At 37.5% G+C, this 21,279-nt stretch overlaps 1 protein-coding gene across 2 annotated transcripts in view; it reads left to right on the forward strand.

Moving 5' to 3' along the window:
• Positions 1-21,279, forward strand: part of LOC132381822 (oocyte zinc finger protein XlCOF6.1-like) — a 37,639-nt gene that overhangs the window by 12,195 nt on the left and 4,165 nt on the right. The window contains exon 2 of one of the 2 annotated variants that reach the window (XM_059951438.1): positions 3,963-4,066. The exons of the other annotated variant lie outside the window; for it this stretch is intronic. Coding sequence (XP_059807421.1) covers positions 4,017-4,066 — 50 coding nt within the window. The 5' untranslated portion in view covers positions 3,963-4,016. The remainder of the gene's footprint in view (positions 1-3,962; positions 4,067-21,279) is intronic. 2 annotated transcript variants of the gene reach the window in all.

A 21,279-nucleotide genomic window follows, 5' to 3' on the forward strand; every position in this document is an offset into this window, starting at 1 on the left:
AGAATGCAACTCAACTGTATACACAATATACCATTCAATACAACTACTATATACATAAATCCACAGCATAGTAAATTTTTAATTGTCCCAGTCAGGCTTAAAGATTCAATCGCTGTGGAGGATTTCTTCCTCTTGTGGGATAATGCCTTTCCTGACAAGGGAGGTCAATCTGCTTGGCAGATGCAGCTGTGAAACAATCTCAGATTCTGGGGCCTGTTCTGTGGTGGTTGCAGGAGTTGACTCTGAGGCTGCAGGAAGTGGTTCTGATAGTGGTAGCCACATTACTATTTCCATTTTCTTCTTAAAGTTTGTGTATCTTGATCTTGGGAAGGTGTATTTAGGTCACTGGAGTATTCTCTTATTAGTCTTCCTATTGTTCCTTTTACGATCTGATTTCTCCTTTTGGTTTCCTCATCTACAGCATCATCTGACAAATCCTCTGGTTTTTATATCTCCATCGACCCTAGCTGAGCATCTACTGTTGCAAGCTACTTGAAGTTCATGCAATAACCTTAAAGCACATAGAGTAGATTTGGGTTCTTGGTACTCACAAACGCTGAATGCTTGCAACTTTCTTGAAGCTCCTTGAACTCTCTTCCAGCTTAAAACCAAGTCATTTTTCGCAGTTAACTACTTGATCCAAATGACTTTTCATCACTTTCATGATTCCCTTGAGCAGCATGGTCCTTCCTTGGTCCAATAAGCTTTCCAACCAGAGGCACAGAGACTGTCACCAACACCTGTTTGTCCTCTTTTAGGCAACGTTCATGGTGTTTGACATGGAGACGGCTGTTGCATCATCCAGTACCTTTACTAATTCCCTTTTGTATGGCTTCATGGGAGGGGATGTGGTGTGCAAATGGTGGACGGATCTCCAATTAAGTTTTAGTTTTCCCAGCCAATCATGCCCCCCACAATACTGCTCCTTCTGTTTTTACCACATACAAGCTCAATGTGGCTTGACGGGTGTTGTGTTTCCTGGATGTCATTCCCACAGGAGTTATCTTTTCTCCAGTGTAAGTTCTTAGTTGGATATCTGCTGGGTTCAGTTTAGCACGTTTGAAATGCTGTTTAAACTCGTTTTGAGGAATGAGTGAAAAAGCTGAATCAGTATCCAATTCCACTTTAATTAATTTGCCATTCATTTCTGGTGTAAGCCATATTGCTCATTGGTTGTTAATTTTTACTCTGTTATTTCAAGGCTACACAATCCTGTGTCACTCTCATCATTAACAGATGCTCTTTTTGAAACCGTAATTTGACTTTTTAGTTTTTTCTCTTCACTGAGTGGTGCATTTATTTTTGTCTGCCTACTTTATTGCATTTTCTGCAAGATTCATCTTTAAATCTGCACTTGTTTTGTGTATGTGAGCCCCTGCCACAACAGTAACACAATTTGTTCAGCCAGGCCAGTTTCTGTTGAGATGATGCAACTTTGTTCATACCACTTTCTTTCCTGACTGCAGCACCATTGCGTCTCTGTCAGCGGTTTCTATTGAAACAGCAATTTCCACTGCTCTTTTAAATGTAAGCTGTGCTTTAGTTAGGAGCCACTTTTCAATGCTTTCTTGTACGGTTCCACAAACTAAGCAGTCTCGTAGTACAACATTCAGACAACTACTGAATTGACAATGCCTAGACAATTTCTTCAATTCAGTCACGTACACTGAAATGGACACTCCTTCCTTTTGATTTTGCTTATGAAACCTAAATCGTTCTGCAGTTAACAGTAGCTTTGGTTCAAAATGTCCCTGCATCACATTGACAATATCAGGAAAGCTGATTTTTGCGGGTTTGGCTGGAGAAGTTATGTTTCGAAGCAAACTATGCTTTTAATCCCAATGAACTCAACAAAATTGGCACTTGCTTCTCACTGGCTACTTCATTTGCTTCAGAATACTATTCCAGTAGCTCAGTATGCATGAGCCAATTACTCACTGATCAAACTCGTCAATCTTTGGGATGTAGTCAGCCATGTCTGATTTTTTTAAATGATTATTATTACTTGGTTACTATTTATGAACCTTGGATTCTTCAGTTTGTGTTCTTTTGTTTTTGAACTTGATCATGTCTTCCCTTCCAAGTAACATGTGCTACTCTGCCTTACTGTAACCTTGATAAGTTAGTTTTTATTTTGAACATCTTCCTTGCTTTAACAGGTTGGCAGTTGTCTCAGGTTCTTTTTAAAATTACCTCTTTGCCAGTGTTATGTTTTATAATTTCAAAACATTAAATTAATTCAAAGGACACAGGAATCCAGGAATATAGATTAACTTCATCTTTACTTTAAGTGATGAATGCACATATCACTTTGTAGCATGATGACATATGAAATTAACATTTTTACATATAACCTCTAATTATTTAAATGAACGAAAATGCTTATGATCAAAGAAAATATATACAAGATTACTCAAATATTATTGAAATATTAAATACACAGCATGATAGATATTTCATATTTTATCATGACATAGGAGGCATATTGCCCATTAAGTCTACGCCACATCTCAGAGAATCCCATTGTCCCTTTCCCTCTTTTATTTCATAGAAACATAGAAAACCAACAGCACAATACAGGCCCTTCGGCCCACAAAGCAGTGCCAAACATGTCCTTACCTTAGAAATTACCTAGGGTTACCTGAGGCCCTTTATTTTTCTAAGCTCCATGTACCTGTCCAGGAGCATCTTAAAAGACCCTATTGTATCCAGCTCCACCACCATCACCAGCAGCCCATTCCACACATTCACCACTCTCTGCGTATAAATCTTACCCCTGACATCTCCTCTGTACCTACTTCCATGCATCTTAAAACTGTGCCTCCTCGTGCCGCCCATTTCAGCCCTGGGAAAAAGTCTCTGACTATCCAGGTGATCAGTGCCTCTCATCATCTTATATACCTCTATCAGGTGGTACCTCTATAGGTGATACCTCTATCACCTCTCATCCTCCATCACTCCAAGGAGAAACAGCCGAGTTCACTCAACCTGTTCTCATAAGGCATGCTCCGCAATCCAGGCAACATCCTTGTAAATCTCCTCTGCATCCTTTCTATGGTTTCCACATCCTTCCTGTAATGAGGTGACCAGAACCGAGCACAGTACTCTAAGTGGGGTCTGACCAAAGTTCTATATAGCTGCAACATTACCTCTCGGCTTCTAAACTCAATCCCATGATTAATGAAGGCCAATGCACCATATGCCTTCTTAACCACAGTCAACCTGCGCAGCAGCTTTGAGTGTCTTATGGACTCGGGCCCCATGATCCCTCTGATCCTCCATACTACCAAGAATCTTACTATTAATACTATATTCTGCCATCATATTTGATTGTAAACTCTCTTTGATATAATCTTCAATGCCACATAGATTCTCCTAGCACCCAGCTATAGTGGAAGCAATTTACAGTAGCTAATCTACTTATTGGGCCAGCTGGTGGTGTAGTGGCATCAGCACTGGACTTCAAGGCAAATGGTCCCGAGTTCAAATCTAGTTGGGTCCCAACTTGGGCAGCAGCAGTATCTGCGTGGAAGAAAGGTCTGGCAATCTACTTCTGTATCTTGCCATGAAAACCCTTTGGTCCATGAGGTCAAGAAGAGTTGGACTTGACTAAACGATTGAACAACAACAACAATCTACTTACTACAAATGTTTGGGATGTGGATGAAACAGGTTAATTGAATTATAGTGTGGAAACTGGCCCTTTGACTCACTATGTCCATGCCAACTGTCAAACACTTTTTACACTAATCTATACCAAGCTAATTTATTCTCCCTCATGTTCCGACCAATAATTCCAGATAAATCATTAAATTATGTCACTCATCTACACAGTATAGACAACTGATAATAGTAATACCGTAAATCGGTAATTTATTGGCGTGGCCGAAGATTCTGTAGTGTGCTGTACTGTTCCGTGTAATTTAACTAAATGCTCACAATGTTCTTGAAAATTTATCTAGAGTTAAGATCAGAAAACACAGAGTTACTGGACACGTAGGAAAATTAATTGCTAGATGACTTCAAGAAAGCAGAAAATGGAGCAAGACTTTATTTTATTGTGGAGGTAGGTTGGAAATGGTGTTTCACCACGATCTATGCTGGGATCACTCATTTTCAGAATTTAAAATGCCAATTAAGACTTCGGAATTAAAAACACCATTTCTAAGGTTGTGGATGTGACCAAATTGGGGTGATAGCCAATTCTGACACAACTGCAATAAATTGAAAAATTAACACGGAGAATGGGGAAAAAAGGAAAATGAAGTTCAACAGAAATGAATGCAAGGTAATGTCGTTTGGTGGGAAGAGTGAGGAGGCTATTAATACTTAGAGGATGGGAATCAAATGCGGTAGTTAAAGGAATGAACAAATACACCAATCTCTAAAACTCTTTGTACAGTTCAGCAAAGTAAACCAAGGACAAGGATTTATTTCTGGAGGGACAGAATTGAAAAGCAGCACAAACCTGTATTGAACCATGGATATTGCAGCAAGCCATCTTTATTCATATACAGTGGATTCTGGTTAATTGCGATACATTGGGACCAGTACCAATTATGTGGCTGCCCCAATTAGCCAGAGTTTCACAGAAATATTTAAAAAGATATAAAAAAGACAGCCTACCATGTAACTGAATAACAAATTATGTATTTAAATGTAATACAGAACAAATTAGAATACTGCAAATAGGGTAAAACTTAGTGTTAGTTCTTAATAGTTACTGATGGTACACTGCTATGTCCTTTTTAAATGAACAAAATCAACACTGAAACTGGTGTAGATAATGGACTGCCTTTATTACAATGCGTCCTCTAAATCCTCATGTTCATTGTAACAGACTATGATTGTTCATGCCTTCAAATTCTTCATAGTTCCTAACTTGTTGAAGTTGTGAAATTGTTCCATTTTCACTCCTGGCTGTTTCTGGCATATCAAATCTTAAATGCTTGAAACTGCAGTGAGCAAAATGGAACTGAATTGTCTTGTTGCTCATTTCTTGCCAACTATCAGTGACAAAAATCCCTGCATTTTGAACTAAATACATGCAACTGATAGTATTTAAAAATTGTTCAGTCTAAGCACTGCCACACAACTGCATGTGACTGATGTAAGTTAGAAACTGTCCATCAACAGTCTTTGTCCCAATTGAGAACCAAATAAACGAAGAGAATTCCGGCAATTTTCTTTATTAGTTTTTGTTCTTTAAGGGTTATCCCAAATAAGAGGCTGTCCCGATTAACCGGAATTTAACTGGAATCTACTGTACCTAGATCCTCTTGCTATGAAGAGTAATATACTATTAGCCTTCTTGCTGCATCTAAGTGTTTGCTTTCGGTGGCTTATGAATCTCAGGATTGCATATGGTGACATATGTGTACTTGGATTATAAATTTACTTTGAACTAATATACAAGAACACCTCTGTACAGTAATAATTCTCAAACAAAGTTCAAAGTACTTTTATTGTCCAAGTTTGTATACATTATACATCCTTGAGATTTGCCTCCTAACAGCCATGAAGCAAGAAAACCCAAAAGAAGCTATTTAAAAAAAGCTGTCAAACACCCAATGTGTAGAGACAGACAGAGAAAACAATCATGCAAACAATAAATGCAAGCAGATAGTGTTCTGAACTGAAGTCCACAAATGGCGTCTATCCACAGTCCCTGGGTATAATGTAGAGCAGAGCAGTGACGTGAACCAGCCCGTCCCTGAGCTTTTCAATCTGGTACTAGCGCCTAAATAGTCGTCCAAGTATTGAGTTTGGTTGCTTTGGATATGCTCTGGAGCCTAGACTCCACTGCTTCAATTTGGCCTGGCATTTAAATTGTAAAGCAAACATTGGGTTAAGTAGCTTCAGTATGCCCTGGTGTCTGGAACCTGCTACCTTGATTCAGCCCAAAGTTTAAATTGATCGAACCTTGGGTCTTCCTTGCTCTACGTGACAGGACCGCTGCCTCACCTTGGTTCTGTCACATCGAATTGCCTCCAAGTCCAAAGGGAAGTTATGGACTACTGCTTGTGATGATCGTTTACCAGAACAAGATTGATGAACATTGTATTTAGTTTTCCTTGTTTCATCGGTCACCAGCCAGAAGTTGTTGAGATTCACCAGTGCCACCTTAAACCAGACTATTATCTACTATTGTCAAATTGAAACATATACCATATTTGCCGCTATCTCCTGCTTCTAATTTTATTTGCTGTGGCTCATATCCCATTTGTAGATCCGGAAATGCAGTATTGAAGTTTGTACGTATTGAATTAGACAGAGGTCCTAAATCCATTTTATGAACTTTATTGCCTCATTCCCTTCTATTAATACTGGTAGCTGGAATCCCCCTTGCCTCCCCGAATATTATTTGTGTTTTCTTTATTTATTTCCCCAATCTGTGTGTGTTCTTCTAACTGTATAAATAATACATAATTGTGAGATAAATCCTTTATTCAATCTTTGTAAATATGGATTCTGTCTTACTTTTTTTTCTTTTATTTGATGAAGTGCACTGCAATTCTCCCTCCACTTTATCTCTTACCTGTTTTCCAAATATGTTGTATCCTGTAATGTTTAATATCCTGTCCTGATATTTCTGCAGCCAGATCTCAATTGCCTTCACAATGTCTAGCTCTCCAAATGCAAGAACTCCTCCTGTTCCTGTTTTGCTATGGGCATTGTGCATTATCGTAGAATTTAACTACTTGTTTTTCCAGAGGATTTCCTTTCACCTCATGGTAAACCATCTTTTAAGATTCTTGTTCTAGAACAAGAATTTGCCCTCTTGTCATTAATCATCCTTTGTTCTTTTCTATGATTTCCTCATCTATTTTCTTTTTGTTTTTATTTAAGCTGCTTACATTTCTTATAAAAGGTATCAACAAGGAGTAAGGAATTCTGTTATTTTCAAGATAACTTCCCATTTTTCTGGATTCATGTCCCTGCTTATAATGAAAAGGAATGCTTATTTCTCACAACAATCCTTTAACCACCTGATCTCTTTCATTTATTCCAATTTGAACACACCTTGAACAAGAATATTGAGATCATTTGCCTCAAGGCTCTGGTTTTCTATTGTAACCTGTAGTTTTTGCAGAGTATCTTCTGTGTTATTGGAACTTGTGTTTTTTTTCATTGATTTTAATAATTTTCTCCCTTTGGAAGCTGATTGACAGGGTCTAGAGTAATACAGGACTTTTCTGAGCACAGGTTCAGGAGAACCCAGAATGACTTTGGCAGCCAGTGAAACCAAGCAGTAGCCAACACTGAGATCAAAGATATCACCTTATAGCTATCCTTTCACTCCCCCCATCGTTTTATTCTGTTATTTTCCCCCTTCCTTTCCAATCCTGAAGAAGGGTCTGGGTTCACAACATCATGAGCTTATTCATTTCCATAGATGCTGCTGACCTGCTGAGTTCATCTAGTATTTTGTGTTTGAGATTGAATGTTTGCAGATGTTTCAGACATTGATAAATATACAAAAATAAAAGCACACACATTGTAAACTGTAAAACACGTGCTCTTTTTGAACAGATGGGTTTATTCCTGATGCTCTAATTTCATTTCATTTCATAAAGATGCACAGAGGAGTAGAGGTTAATTGAACCTACTGTACATTGTAGATCCTGACAGTGTGTAGTGATTGTAATGTGAGAATTAAAACAACAAATAGGATAAGTCCAGATAGTTCTTGAGGCTTGACATGGACTCAGTGAGCTACAGGGTCTGTCTGATTCCTTGAGTGTTTTGCAGGAAATCTGCCTAAATGTGTCCACTGGGGTAGAAAAATATCCCTCACCTAATTGTATCCAAGTACCATCTTTTCTTGCGTATGCAATGAAAGTGATGAACTTTTAAATGTTGCGATTATTTCTACCTTTACCATCCTTTCAAGCAGTGAGTTACTGACTCCCACCAATCTGGGTGAAAATATTCTTGCTCATTTTCACTCCAATTCTTTCGCTAATTAAATCTGTGCCTGTTGCATTTGCTAAGCAAATGGCACATTCCTACTTGCTCTATATAGTTCCTTCATAATTTTATATATACCAAAACAACTGTAGCTTGTCAAATATTTCCTTGTCCTGAAATTAGGAAGTCTTGGCAACATCCTTGTGAATACCTCTCCACTCTCTCTGTACTATAATGTGAACGTGCTGTAATTCTGACTCCCCAATGCAATTTTACTCCTATCATACAGTATCTTGGAGGATTTGTGGGCATTGCACATTATTCTGTTTCTCCTCTCATTCACTTTGCATTCCCATGCCTTTTTGAACCCCCCACCCCTCTCAGAGCTTTGTCTGGGTTGAACTTTCATTTGCCATTTTTCCTCTTGTAGTCTACAGCATTTCACTTCACAATCAAACTCAGCTGATTTTGTATCAGGGCTCTGTCTAACCTGGCCCATTGGACTCTATTATGATTTCAACCAGCGTAGTTGTCCTTCACCTCACCTGCACTCAAACGTCCTGAGTTTCAGCCCGGTTTTATTTATTCATCTTTGGATCTAAATGTTGCTACTATTTATTGCCCATTTATGAAGAAAGTAAAGATCTCATAAAAAAGATAATGGGACACCAATTTATTGAAGCATTATCGCCTTTCTTGTGAAGGTAACCCAGCAACCTTTTGTCAGATCACATTTTGAATGTCTATGCGATGCTTTTTTAGAGTAGCTTGAGCTTGTGCTTGAGCCTTCCGGGGAAAGGCTATCTTAGATTGGGTGTTGTGTAACCCAAATCTTATAAGGGAGCTTAACATAAAGGAATCCTGAGAAGGCAGTGATCATAATATGATTGAATTCATTTCTCTTGAGAAGGAGAAGTATCAGTAACACATGGGAATAAAGGGAATTACAGAGGCATGAGAGAGGAGCTTGCCCAGGATTGGAGGAGGATACTAGCGGGGATGATGGCAGAGCAGAAATGGCTGAGTTTCTGGGTATGGTTCACAAGATGTAAGATAGGTTGTTCTCAAATGGCAGAGGTAGGCAACTGTGGCTGACAAGGGAAGTTAAGGACTGCATAAAAGTCAAGGAAAGGGCATATAAGATAGCAAAACTGAGTGGGAAGTTGGATGATGGGGAAGCTTTTAAAATCCATCAAAAGGCAACTAAAAAGTTGTACGAAGGGAAAAGATAAAATATGAAATAGCCAATATTATAAAGCAGGATGCTCACAGTTTTTCTCAGTATTAGAAAGAGTAAAGGGGAGGTGGGAGTTGATATTAGACCACTGGAAAATGATGCTTCTGAGATAGTAATTGGGGACAAAGAAATAGCAGATGAACTGAATGAGTACTTTGCATCAGTCTTCACTGTGGAAGATGCAGTGTGTCAGAGGACCATGAGTGTCAGGGAGCAGGAGTGAATGTCATTGCTACTACAAAGGAAAGAGTGCTAAGCAAACTCAAAGGTCTTAAGGTGGATGTTACCTGGGCCAGATGCATTACGTACCAGAGTCCAGAGAGAGGTTGCTGAAGAGATAACAGATGCATTGGTTGATCTTTTAAGAATCACTTGATTCTGGCATGGTCCTGGAGGACTGGCAAATTGCAAAGGTCACTCTACTTTAAGAAAGGAGGAAGGCAAAAGAAAGAAAATTACAGGTTAGTTGGCCTAACCTCTGGTTGGGAAACTGTTGGAGTCTATGACTAATGGTGAGATTTCGGGGTACTTGGGACTAATGATAAAATAAGTCAAAGTCAGCATGGTTTCTGTAAAGGGGAGTCTTGCCTGAGAGATCTGTTAGAGTACTTCAAGGAAGTAAGAAGCAGGGTGGACAAAGGAGAGGCATTGGATGTCATTCACTTGGATTTTCAGAAGGCATTTGATAAGGTGCCACATATAAGGCTGCTAGCAAGATAAAATCCTATGGCATTACCAAAAAGATACTGGCATGCATAGGGGAATGGCTGATAGGCAGGAGGCCATGAGTGGGAATAAAGGGGGCCTATTCTGGTTGGCTACCATTGACTAGTGATGTTCCTCAGGAGTTATTATTGAGACCACTACTTTTCACATATTCACATGATATGGATATTGGAATTGATGGCTTTGTGAAAGTTTGCAGCTGATGCAAAGGTAGGTGGAGAGCTAGGTAATGATGAGGAAGCATTGCGATTGTAGTAAGACTGAGCCAAATTGGAACAATGGAAGAATGGGCAAAAAATGGCAGATGGAATACAGTGTTGGGAAATGTATGATAATGAATTTCGGTAAAAGGAACAATAGGGCAGACTATTATCTAAAAGGAGAGAAGATTCAAACATCAGAAGTGCAGAGGGACTTTGGACTTCGGACTCTCATAAGGTTAATTCACATATTGAGTCTGTGGTAAAGAAGGCAAATGCAATGTTAGTAGTTATTGCAAGCAGAATAGAATATAAAAACAAGGAGCTAATGTTGAGGCTTTATAAGAAATTAGGGCACACTTGGAGTATTGTGAACAGTTTTGGGCCCCTTATCTTAGAAAGGATGTGTTGTCATTGGAGAGAAAGTCCAGAGGAGGTTCACGAAGATGATTCTAGGAATGAGAGGGTAAACATATGAGTTTTGGCCGATTTGGTCCTGTACTCACTGGAATTTAGAAGAATGTGGGGTGGGGGGGGGGGGGGGGGTCTCATTGAATCCTACCGAATGTTGAAAGGACTAGATAAGGCGGATGTGGAATATGGAGAGGATGTTTCCTATGGTTGTGATATTCAGAACTCAGTCACAAAACTGAGGGATGAGCTTTCAGAAGAGGTAAGGAGATGCTTTTTTAGCCTGAGAGTAGTGGATCTGTGGAATGTTCTGCCATGGACTGCAGTGGAGGCCAAGTCTATGGGTATATTTAAAGTGGAAGTTGATAGTTTCCTGATTTTCAGGGCATTAAAGGATATGATGAGAAAGCAGGTGTATAGGGTGAGTGGGATCTGGAATTAGCCATGATGTAATGGCCAAGCAGACTTGATGTGCTGAATGGCCTGGTTCTTATATGTCTTACAGTCTTATGGTCAATGCTGTTGGCCAGAGGCTACCATGATTTAATGCCAACAGCGCTGAAAGAATGACAGCATACACTCAGTGGCCACATTTTTAGCTACAGGAGGTAGCTAATAAAGTGACCAGTGACTGTTTCCAAGTTGGGATAGTATGGAGTATGGGTATGACTTGTGGTCAGTGGCATTTCTATGTGCCCTACCTCATTCCTCTTGTGACTGATCAAGAAGGAGAGCGCAGCTGGCCCCAGTGTTCTCAGTAATAAAAATATTACTAACATCATGGAAGAAAATGTCCTAGCAAGACTATCCTCAGCCCTGCCAAAGGGACTGGGCCCGAAATGTCTTCTGTACTTTTTTTCAGTAGATGTTGCCTGGCCTGTGAGTTCCTCCAGCATTTTGTGTGTGTTGCTTGGATTTCCAGCAACTGCAGATTTTCTTCTTTCTTTTTAAGTCTTTTTATTAATTTTAAACAAACATAAATGAAACATGAATACAGAGAGTTTGATAGTACATAATTAATAGGTTAAGTATACATTCATATATAATAACCTCCCAAACTCATAGTAATTATGAAAAAATGGAGTAAATAAGAAGAAAAAATCCCCAAAAAAGAAAAAAAAAACTAACCAACATGGGCCATTGCATTATGTCAAATATACACAGCAGCGTCAATAACTCTGCACCTCCATCCAAATAATTAAGGATAATAGAAGCAGGGTTTAGGAAAAGTCAGTTTAACTGATATGAAAATGTTTGATAAATGGTCTCCAAGTTTCTCCAAATTTAACTGAAGAATCAAAGACAACACTTATAATTTTTTCTAAGCTCAAACAAGAGATAGTTTGAGAAAACCACTGAAATATAGTTGGAGGATTAATTTCTTTCCAGTTCAATAGAATAGATCTTCTAGCCATTAATGTAACAAATGCAATCATCCGTCGAGCTGAGGGGGATAAACAAATATTATCCACCATTGGTAAACCGAAAATTGCAGTAATAGGAGGCAGTTGCAATCTGATACTCAGAACTGTTGAAATAATACCGAAAATATCTTTCCAGTAATTTTACAAACAAGGGCAAGTCAAAACATGTGGGTCAATGAAGCTACTTCAGAATGACATCTGTCTCAGGTTGGATTAACATGAGAGTAAAATCAAGCAAATTTATCCTTGGACATGTGAACCCTATGTACAACCTTAAATTGTATTAGGGCATGTTTAACACAAATAGAAGAGGAATTGACTAATTGTAAAATTTTCTCCCACTGCTCAGTGGGTATAAGACAATGAAGTTCTTTTTCCCATTCCTTCTTAATTTTTTCTTATACTTCTGGCTATATTTTCATGATCATATTATAAATGGTGGCTACTAAACCTTTCTGGCAAGGATTCAGAGCTAAAAATTTTTCTGTAATGTCCATTGGACATAATTTCGGAAAAGACTAACATATTGTTCAAGAAATTTCTAACTTGCAAATATCTAAAAAAATGAGTTTTAGATAAATTATATATTATTAGATAGCTGTTCAAAGGACATAAAACTATTATCTAAAAATAGATCACGAAAACATCTTTTATCTTTTGTTTTCCATAATACAAAGGCTTGATCCATAAAAGACGGTCGAAAAAAAAAGTTAGATGTAATAGGGCTTGATAAGATAAACTTATCCAAGCCAAAAAATTTATGAAATTGAAACCATATTCGCAATGTATGTTTAACTATGGGATTAGTTATTTGTTTATTCAATTTAGATAAAGAAGAAGGAAGTGAAGATCCTAAAATTGAAAACAATGAAAAGTCTTGTACAGATTTACATTCCAAATTTACCCATTGCGGGCAAGATGCTATAATCAATTCTTGTGTCCGAAATATTAAGTATCGAATATTGACTGCCCAATAGTAAAATCTCAGGTTTGGCAAAGCCAAACCACCCTCCTCCTTGGGCTTCTGTAAATATTTTTTGCTTAGTCTAGGATTTTTATTCTGCCACAGATACGAAGATATTTTAGAGTCAATAATATCAAAAAAAAGATTTAGGAGTAAAAATTGGTAGTGCTTGGAATAAATATAAAATTTTGGGTAACACTATTATCTTAATAGCATTAATTCGACCAACCAATGACAAAGATAATGGGGACCACCTGGTAACAAGTTGCTTAATTTAGTCAATTCAAGGTAAAAAATTAACTTTAAATAAATCCTTATGTTTCTTGGTAATTTCAATACCCAAATAAGTAAAATGATCTGTGACAACTTTAAATGGTAAGTGTTTATAAACTGGAACTTGCATATTTAATGGAAATAATTCACTCTTATTAAAATTCAGTTTGTAATCAGAAAAGCTACTAAACTGAGCAAGCAAGGACAAGATAGTAGGAATAGATCTCTCAGGGTCAGATATGTATAGTAACAAATCGTCAGCATATAATACCCAAAATATTAGGAGAGCCACGAATGGCGATAGCTAAAGGTTCCAAAATAATGTCAAGTAGTAAAGGACTTAAAGGACAGCCTTGTCTCGTGCCATGGAATAACTGGAAAAAAAGGAGATCTTTGATTATTGGTGAAAACCAAAACCAAAGCCAAAGGTTTATAATATATTAACTTAATCCATGATATAAATTTCAAATTAAAATTAAAATGCTGCAACATATTAAATAAATATGGCCATTCAACTCTATCAAATGCTTTTTCAGCACCTAAAGAAATGACACATTCTGGTATTTTGGATGAAGGAGTATAAATAATATTAATCAATTTTCTGATGTTAAAAGATGAATAACGATTTTTAATAAATCCAGTCTGATCTTCAGAGATAATTCGAGGTAATATATTTTCTAATCTAGTGGCCAAAATTTTACTAAAAATCTTAAAGTCCGTATTCAGCAAAGATATAGGCCGATAGGATGCACATTCAGTGGGGTCTTTATCTTTTTTAAGAATTAGAGAAATAGAGGCATCATAAAAAGATTGTGGCAATTTACTTACAGTTAACACATCTTTAAAAATTTTAATAAAGCCAAGGAGAAAAGGATTTAAAAAATTCTGCAGTATAACCATCCGGACTAGGGGCTTTACCTGAATTCATTGAAAAAATTTTGGCTTTTTTTTTGGTTTCCGTAATAGGTGCGTCTAGAAGTACACTATCTTCCGTAGTTAATTTTGGGATATTCAATTTTCTTAAAAATTCATCCATTATAGAAGAATCCTCAACAAATTCTGATTGATATAAAGAATTATAAAAAATCTTGAAAGGCTTTATTTTTCTCTTTATGATCAATCGTCAAAGCGCCATCTCGCTTACGAATCTTAGTAATTTGTTGTTTAGCCGAAGCAATTTTCAACTGATTAGCTAGTAATTTGCCAGATTTATCTCCATGTACATAAAACTGGGTTCTAAATTTAATTAACTTATTTTCTTTTTTTTACATTTTTTTATTAGTTTTTCAAAACATTTTACAAATTAAAAACCCCAAATCCCAATGAGGAATATTAGAACAGTGCAAAATTAAGCATACAATAACAATATGCTACAAAGGAAGATAATTTAGCAAAAAAAAAGCACCTAAATTAAAGACAAGTAAGCTTAGTGTCCTCCCCAAGCCCCACAACACAAGAAAAAACAACAACAACTCCAGACCAACCACAACACAATATAGAGAGTATAAGTCAGGACAGCCAAGCTCCCAGACTGTGAATACACTCAGCAACAGAGGATAATAATGCCTTCTACCAGGGAAAAAAAGGAGCTGAAAGCAAGGGACCAAAGAGAAAAAAAAAAACCCTAGTGTAGAGGAAGGTTATGAAAGTACTTGATAAAAGGTCCCCAGACCTTATGGAACTTTAGATCCGAATTGACAACTGAATAATGAATTTTTTCGAGGTCCAAACAGGCCATGATGTAAACTTATTTTCAATCGAAGAGGATAATAACAAACTATGCTCCATTTGAAGTTCAACTCTTTCTTTATAAAGTTCTTTGCTAGGGATCACTGAATAAATCTTTATCAATTGCTTTAATTTTATCAACCAATGTTAATATTTCTGAATTAGTTTGTTTCCTAACTCCAGCAGAGTATGAAATAATCTGTCCACGAATAAATGCTTTAAAGGTGTCCCATAATGTTCCACTAGAGATCTCTTCTGTAAAATTTGTTGAGAAAAACAAATCAATTTGTTGTTTAATAAAATTAAGAAAGTCTGGGTCCTGCAATAAAATAGAGTTGAACCTCCAAGATTTAGCAAAAGAAGATGAATCCATTGTCTTAATAGATAGCTTCAAAGGTGCATGATCAGAAATGGTAATAGAATCATATTTACAATCAATAACATCTGTAAGTAAATGATGATCAATAAAGAAGTAGTCAATTCTTGAAAATTATGATAAACATGGGAAAAGTATGAAAATTCTTTGTCATTGGGGTGTAAAAAAAGTCAAATTTTGGAGATTCCAGAATCAACCAGAAAGGAATTAATAAGAGAGGCCGATTTATTCGGAAGAGCTTGGGTGGGCTTAGATCTATCCATCGAAGGGTTTAAGCAACAGTTAAAATCCCCACGCATTATCAGCATGTACTGATTAAAATTAGGAAAGGATGTAAATAAACACTTAAAAAATTCAAGACAATCAGTATTCGGAGCATAAACATTAACAAACAACTTTTTGATTAAAAAGTGAACCAGTAATAAGCAAAAATCGAACTTGTGGGTCCGAAATTGTTTCATAGTGTATAAAAGAGGTTGAAGAATCTATAAAAATGTAAACGCCTCTTACTTTGGCTTGGGAATTTGAGTGATACTGTTGGTCTTTCCAAAACCTAAAAAAATGTTCCTCACATGAGTCTCTTGTACAAAGATAGTATTAGCATTCATTCCGTGGAATACTTTGAATACTTTTTTCCGTTTGATCGGATGATTTAAACCATTAGTATTCCAAGAAACAAAATTAATAATCTTATCCGTATTGTCAATATTTATTACAATTAACATATAAGGTTAAACAAAAGATGACCTCATGAATCCGGAAGAGGGAAGTAAGTTCAAGGAGGAACCGGAAGTCATGACACTGCAACCATTTCTGTAGTTTTAAGTCAGCCCATGAAATAAAACCAAGCGTGAAGCAAGCAAAAAGAAAAGTCCCCTTCCCTCCACCCTCAAAACCCCAGGAAAAAAACCAAAAAGTGGCAAGCAGGCAATCTAAAACTAATTTTAGCCCCAGGTCTCAAGACGGCAACTCAAACAAAAAAGTAAAAAAAAACAGATACAAATCACCCATATTTTAAGAAATGGTTAAACTATAAAATTAGTGGTATACATATATAAAACAAAAGGGTTAAAAGGAAAAAACTAAAACATTAAAACCCGTAAATGGATAATATTGTATTAGTATTTTAAAAGAAAGTCCTTAAACTTATTCAGACACATCCAAACGGCTGTGACATATCCAAGCACTAAGGTCTTTTGGGGAAAAGAAACGACATCGTAGAAAAGTTTTCTATTTTTAAAAAACCTTAATATTTAAGCATTAAAAATATTTTAAAAAATGTATATGAACTTAAAAGAAGAACCTAATGAGTTACTTTCAAAATTAACAAAATAATAATATAAAAAGAACAAACTCAGGATAAACCAAAAAAAATGGACCTTTTCCGTGTGTAAGAAATAGACTATTAGCCATCACACAAAAATCATCAAATTATAAAAGATCCAAATCTATAGGCTAATTGTTAGCATGAAGAAAAGAAAATTTAATACAAATAGTAAAATTACAATACATTAGTCAGCTCGTAGTAAAAAAAAGTACTATTCTTCATGGAATCTTTGAGCATCCACTGGAGATTTGAACAGCCGATAAGTCCCATCTTGGAGAGTAACTCAATTGTGCTAGAAATAACAGCACTTCTTTGTAGCCTTTCTGATGAATTTCTGACATAACCGATTTAAAAGCCATTCTTGCCCTTATAACTTTGGGACTATAGTCTTTCAGAATACGAAATTTAAAATTTTTAAAGCTGATCATACCCTTTTTCCGGGCACCCCGAATCAAACGTTCTTTGGTATGAGGATAATGAATCCGGAGGATCACTGGTCGTGGTTTCGTACCTGAAGCTGGTTGAAAACGAGAAATGCGATGTGCACGGTCGATTATTAGAGGGGTATCCAGTACTTCTGAGCCGAAGACGTCCATTAAAAATTTAGAGAAAAATACAGTCAGATCACCATTCTCAAAATTTTCTGGAAGCCCAATTATCCGGAGATTTTGTCTTCGAGACCGATTTTCAAGATCAGTGATTTTAGATTTATAACGATCCAGCAGTTGAGCAGTTGAAACTTGCTGTTGTTGCAGAGTTTCAATTTTGCGATCTCTCTGGCGAGCGGCATCTTCAAGAACTAAAATTCTTGCTGCTTGTTGTTGTAAATCCAGTGCAAGTGATTGAAGTTTTGCATCGACTGTCTTTAAAATTTCATCAAGCGCAGGAAGCTTTGGGGTTAATTTATTTCTAGTTTTTCAAGTCTGTCGTCCATAAGTTTTGCCATTGCTTCCAAAGTTAACGGTTCTTTCGTCTGTTTCGATTCCTTAGGTTCTCGTGGTTTAGACATTTTAGCGAGTTGAAAATGATTCAAACAGTTGAAAAAGATTTCATAAGTATGAACCCCTTTAGAATAGGTATAAACAGGTCAATTAGGGAGTGTTTGTAGGTAGAAAAAAGTAAAAGGATTGGAGCGAAGCCTAAAACTCCATAAGCGTCCTCTTGAGACCTCGATTTTCTTTTTTGTGATATGAAATTAGGACGAGCTTACATGGCCACTCTGGCTTGGCATGGATGGGTTGGACCAAAGAGCTTGCTTTCATTACTCTGATTCTATGAGGGGTGATATCAGAGTAGCTTTGGCAAGTAACTGCAGTGCATTTTCTACGTGGATGAGGTGCATCATGTCAAGCCTAAGGCGGTTAGTTTGCTGTCATCCAGCAAATTATCTTGTTGCCCTTTTTATTTGTAGACTAAGGGAATTCTGGATTATTAAGGAGGTGCATGGTGTAGAATACCATGCCTCTGATCTATTTTTGCAGCCTCATTTTTATCGTTTGTAAGAGTTTCTGATTAGGGGTGACTGTCCTATTGAAATGCTCAGGGTACTGCAATAGCAATGACAATAACTATCAGAAGAGCATCTTAAGACTTTGTCATATTGGAAGTGTTCATTGTAAGCACTCTGCTTGCTTTTACGTTGATTCACTGCGAGTTTTATTTTGAAGGACGTTAATGAATTTGTCAAACAGTAAGCTGTTAATAACATCAAGTTGACTCTGAATTATGATTTTTCTAACTGTCCAGTTACTGCTGGCTTATTCTGTACACAATTGAGATAATAACCCAGAAATGATTACTCATTTTGATTTTGCTTGTTAACTTAGTCTCTAATTCTCACAGAAACTTTTTCACTGTTTCATGGTCTGTGATGCTCAGATCCTTCTCCTCTTGAGGGTCATAGAATAGCAGAAAAATAAAGCGCAGGAACAGTCCCATCAACCCATCTAGTCTATGCCTAACTGCCCAGTCCCATCGACCTGCACTGGGACCATAGCCCTCAATGTTTCTATCATCCATATACCTTTTCAAACTTCTCTTAAATGGGGTGAAATCGAGCTTGCATTCTCCAGCTGTGCTGGAAACTCATTTCACAATCTCACAACCCTCTGAGTGAAGGAGTTACCCCTCATTTTTTTCTTAAACTTTTCACCTTTCACCCTTAACCCATGACCTCTGGTTGTAGTCCCACTCAACCTTTGTGGTAAAAGCCTGCTTGCATTTACCCTATCTACCCCTCATAATTTTGTACACCTTTATCAAATTTCCTTTTCTTCTGCGTTCCAAGAAATAAAATCCTAACCTATTCAGTCTTAACTTATAACTCAGGTCCTCCAGTCCCAGCAACATCCTTGTAAATTTTCCCTGTACTCTTTCAACCTTATTTACATCTTTGCTGTAGTTAGATGACTGAAACTGCACATAATAGTCCAATATTCCAAATTGGTGAGGCCTAAATAATTTCAACATAACATCCTATCTCCCCTACTCAGTACTTTGATTTATGAAGGCCAATGTGCCAAAAGCTTTCTTTATGATGTTATCTACCGGTGATGCCACTTTCAACAAATTATAGACCTGTACTGTATTCCCAGATCCCTTTGTTCTACCACACTTCTTGGTGCCTTACTGTTTACTGTATGAGACCTACCATGGTTGATCCTATTACAGTGCAACACCTCACATTTGGCTGCCATTAAATTCCATTTACCATTTCTCAGCCCATTTTTCCAGCAGGTCCAGATCCCAATCCAAGTATGATGGCCTTCCTTAGTGTACACTACACCATAAATCTTGGTATCATCTGCAAATTTGCTGATCCAGTTAACCAAATTTATCATCCAGCTCATTGATACAGGTGAGAAACAACAGTGGACACAGCTCTGATCCCTGTGGCACTGCACTCGTCACAGGCCTCCAGTCAAAGATGCAACCATCTACTACCACTCAGATTACTGTCTCAAAGCCCAAGTCTAATACAGTTTACTACCTTACCTTGAATGCAGAGTGACTGAACTTTCTTGACCAACCTCCTATGCAGTTGTCCTTGTTAAATGCCTTACTAAAGTCCATATAGACAATATCCATAGTCTTGCCTTCATCAACTTCCCTGATAACTTTCTCAAAGAATTCTTGAGATTGGGTAAGACATGACTTGCCGTGCACAAGACCATGCTGACTGTCCTTAATCAGTCCATGTCTATCCAAATAGTTATTATTTTGGTCCCTCAGACACATTACCCCAGGCATTATGCATCCAACACTAACTTTATGGTTTATGATCTCTGCTGCAAATGAAAATAACTGTTTCCCTAACTAACAACAGCAACCAATCTACTAGAGGAATTCAGTGGGTTGAGCAGGATCTGTGGGCGGAAAGGAATTGTTGACATTTTGATGAGTATCCTTGCATTAGGACTTCTTTTTCTTGGGCAATGAGATGAGAGGAAGATGGAGTGAGGGGAATGAGAAGGTTGGAGAATCTGCCCCTAACTATACTGTTAAATACACTATTTTCCCTCCTTTGCTGAGTTAAATGTCCCTATACTACGTGCTTAAGTCATCGTCCCTGCAAGCTGCTCTCTTATCCACACTCGCTATAGTATCCTAGTGCTGTTTGGAGAACAGCATGTTCCAAAACTCCTGGGGGGAGAAACGTGACCAGTAACTTTCTTTCTCCAGAATATCGTGAAACCTGCAACACAGACTCTGGTCCAACAATTTACTTTGAAAGTTAGTCAAGTTCTAGGCACCTGTTACAGAATATAAAAGCAAGGAGATAATGCTGTGCTCCTGCTCACCAAATGCTTAGTTTTGTACTGTGCAGAAGCTGCTCTCTACAAGTACTCTTGTTAATGTGTTGTCATAGTGACGTGATCACGTGCAATGGAATCAGACAATACGGCAGAGAAACATGTGCTGCTGCCCACTGAATCCAAGACAACCATCCATTTACAGTAACTCTACAATAAACCTATTTTTTTTTATTCTCCTCACATTTTTAATCAACTCTTTTCAATTCTTCCTTTCTTTACATACTAGGGGCAACTTGTAATAGTCAGATAACCTACCACTCCACAATACTTTATGGGAGGAAACCAGAGAACCCGGAGGAAATGGACACAGTCAGGGAAGATCCGAACAAATATAACACTGACAGACTACTGGTCAAGCTAGTGCCTCAGTGTAGTCACTGGGCTTTTATCCTGGGAAGACAGAATTTGGACTACAGTGTCTGCCAGCTCTTACTCCGCTTGGTGCCATTCCTCTATTTAATCCCCACATGTCCATAGATTATTTATGTTTAATCAATACTCTTGAAACTACTGCATCTTATCATGCCTATTGAATCCCAGGTCCTTATTCTAAGATTTAACAGTCCCTACATCTCGCTTGTTGCTTATGCATAGAATATAAAAATCTGTGTCTCTTGGCTTTTGAATTGCTGCTCAAGGGATTAATATCTTTTTGTGTAACAAGTGTACATCTAGATCGTCAGCATCAAATCCCCTCCTTTTTTCATCAGAGAGTGAGCCCTTTTTCCAGTGTAACTATGTTGCAGGAGTTCCTCACTCCTATTGCTTTCCTGCATCCTTGGTAGAGCCTTCATATTGTTCTTAAGTGTGCCAACCAGATCTGGGCACAATGTATTTTGAGGTTCAGCACAACCTCCCTGCTTTTATACCCTATGCCTCTGTTTATG

Source organism: Hypanus sabinus, chromosome 26 (assembly GCF_030144855.1).
Source record: "Hypanus sabinus isolate sHypSab1 chromosome 26, sHypSab1.hap1, whole genome shotgun sequence".
Lineage (NCBI taxonomy): Eukaryota > Metazoa > Chordata > Chondrichthyes > Myliobatiformes > Dasyatidae > Hypanus > Hypanus sabinus.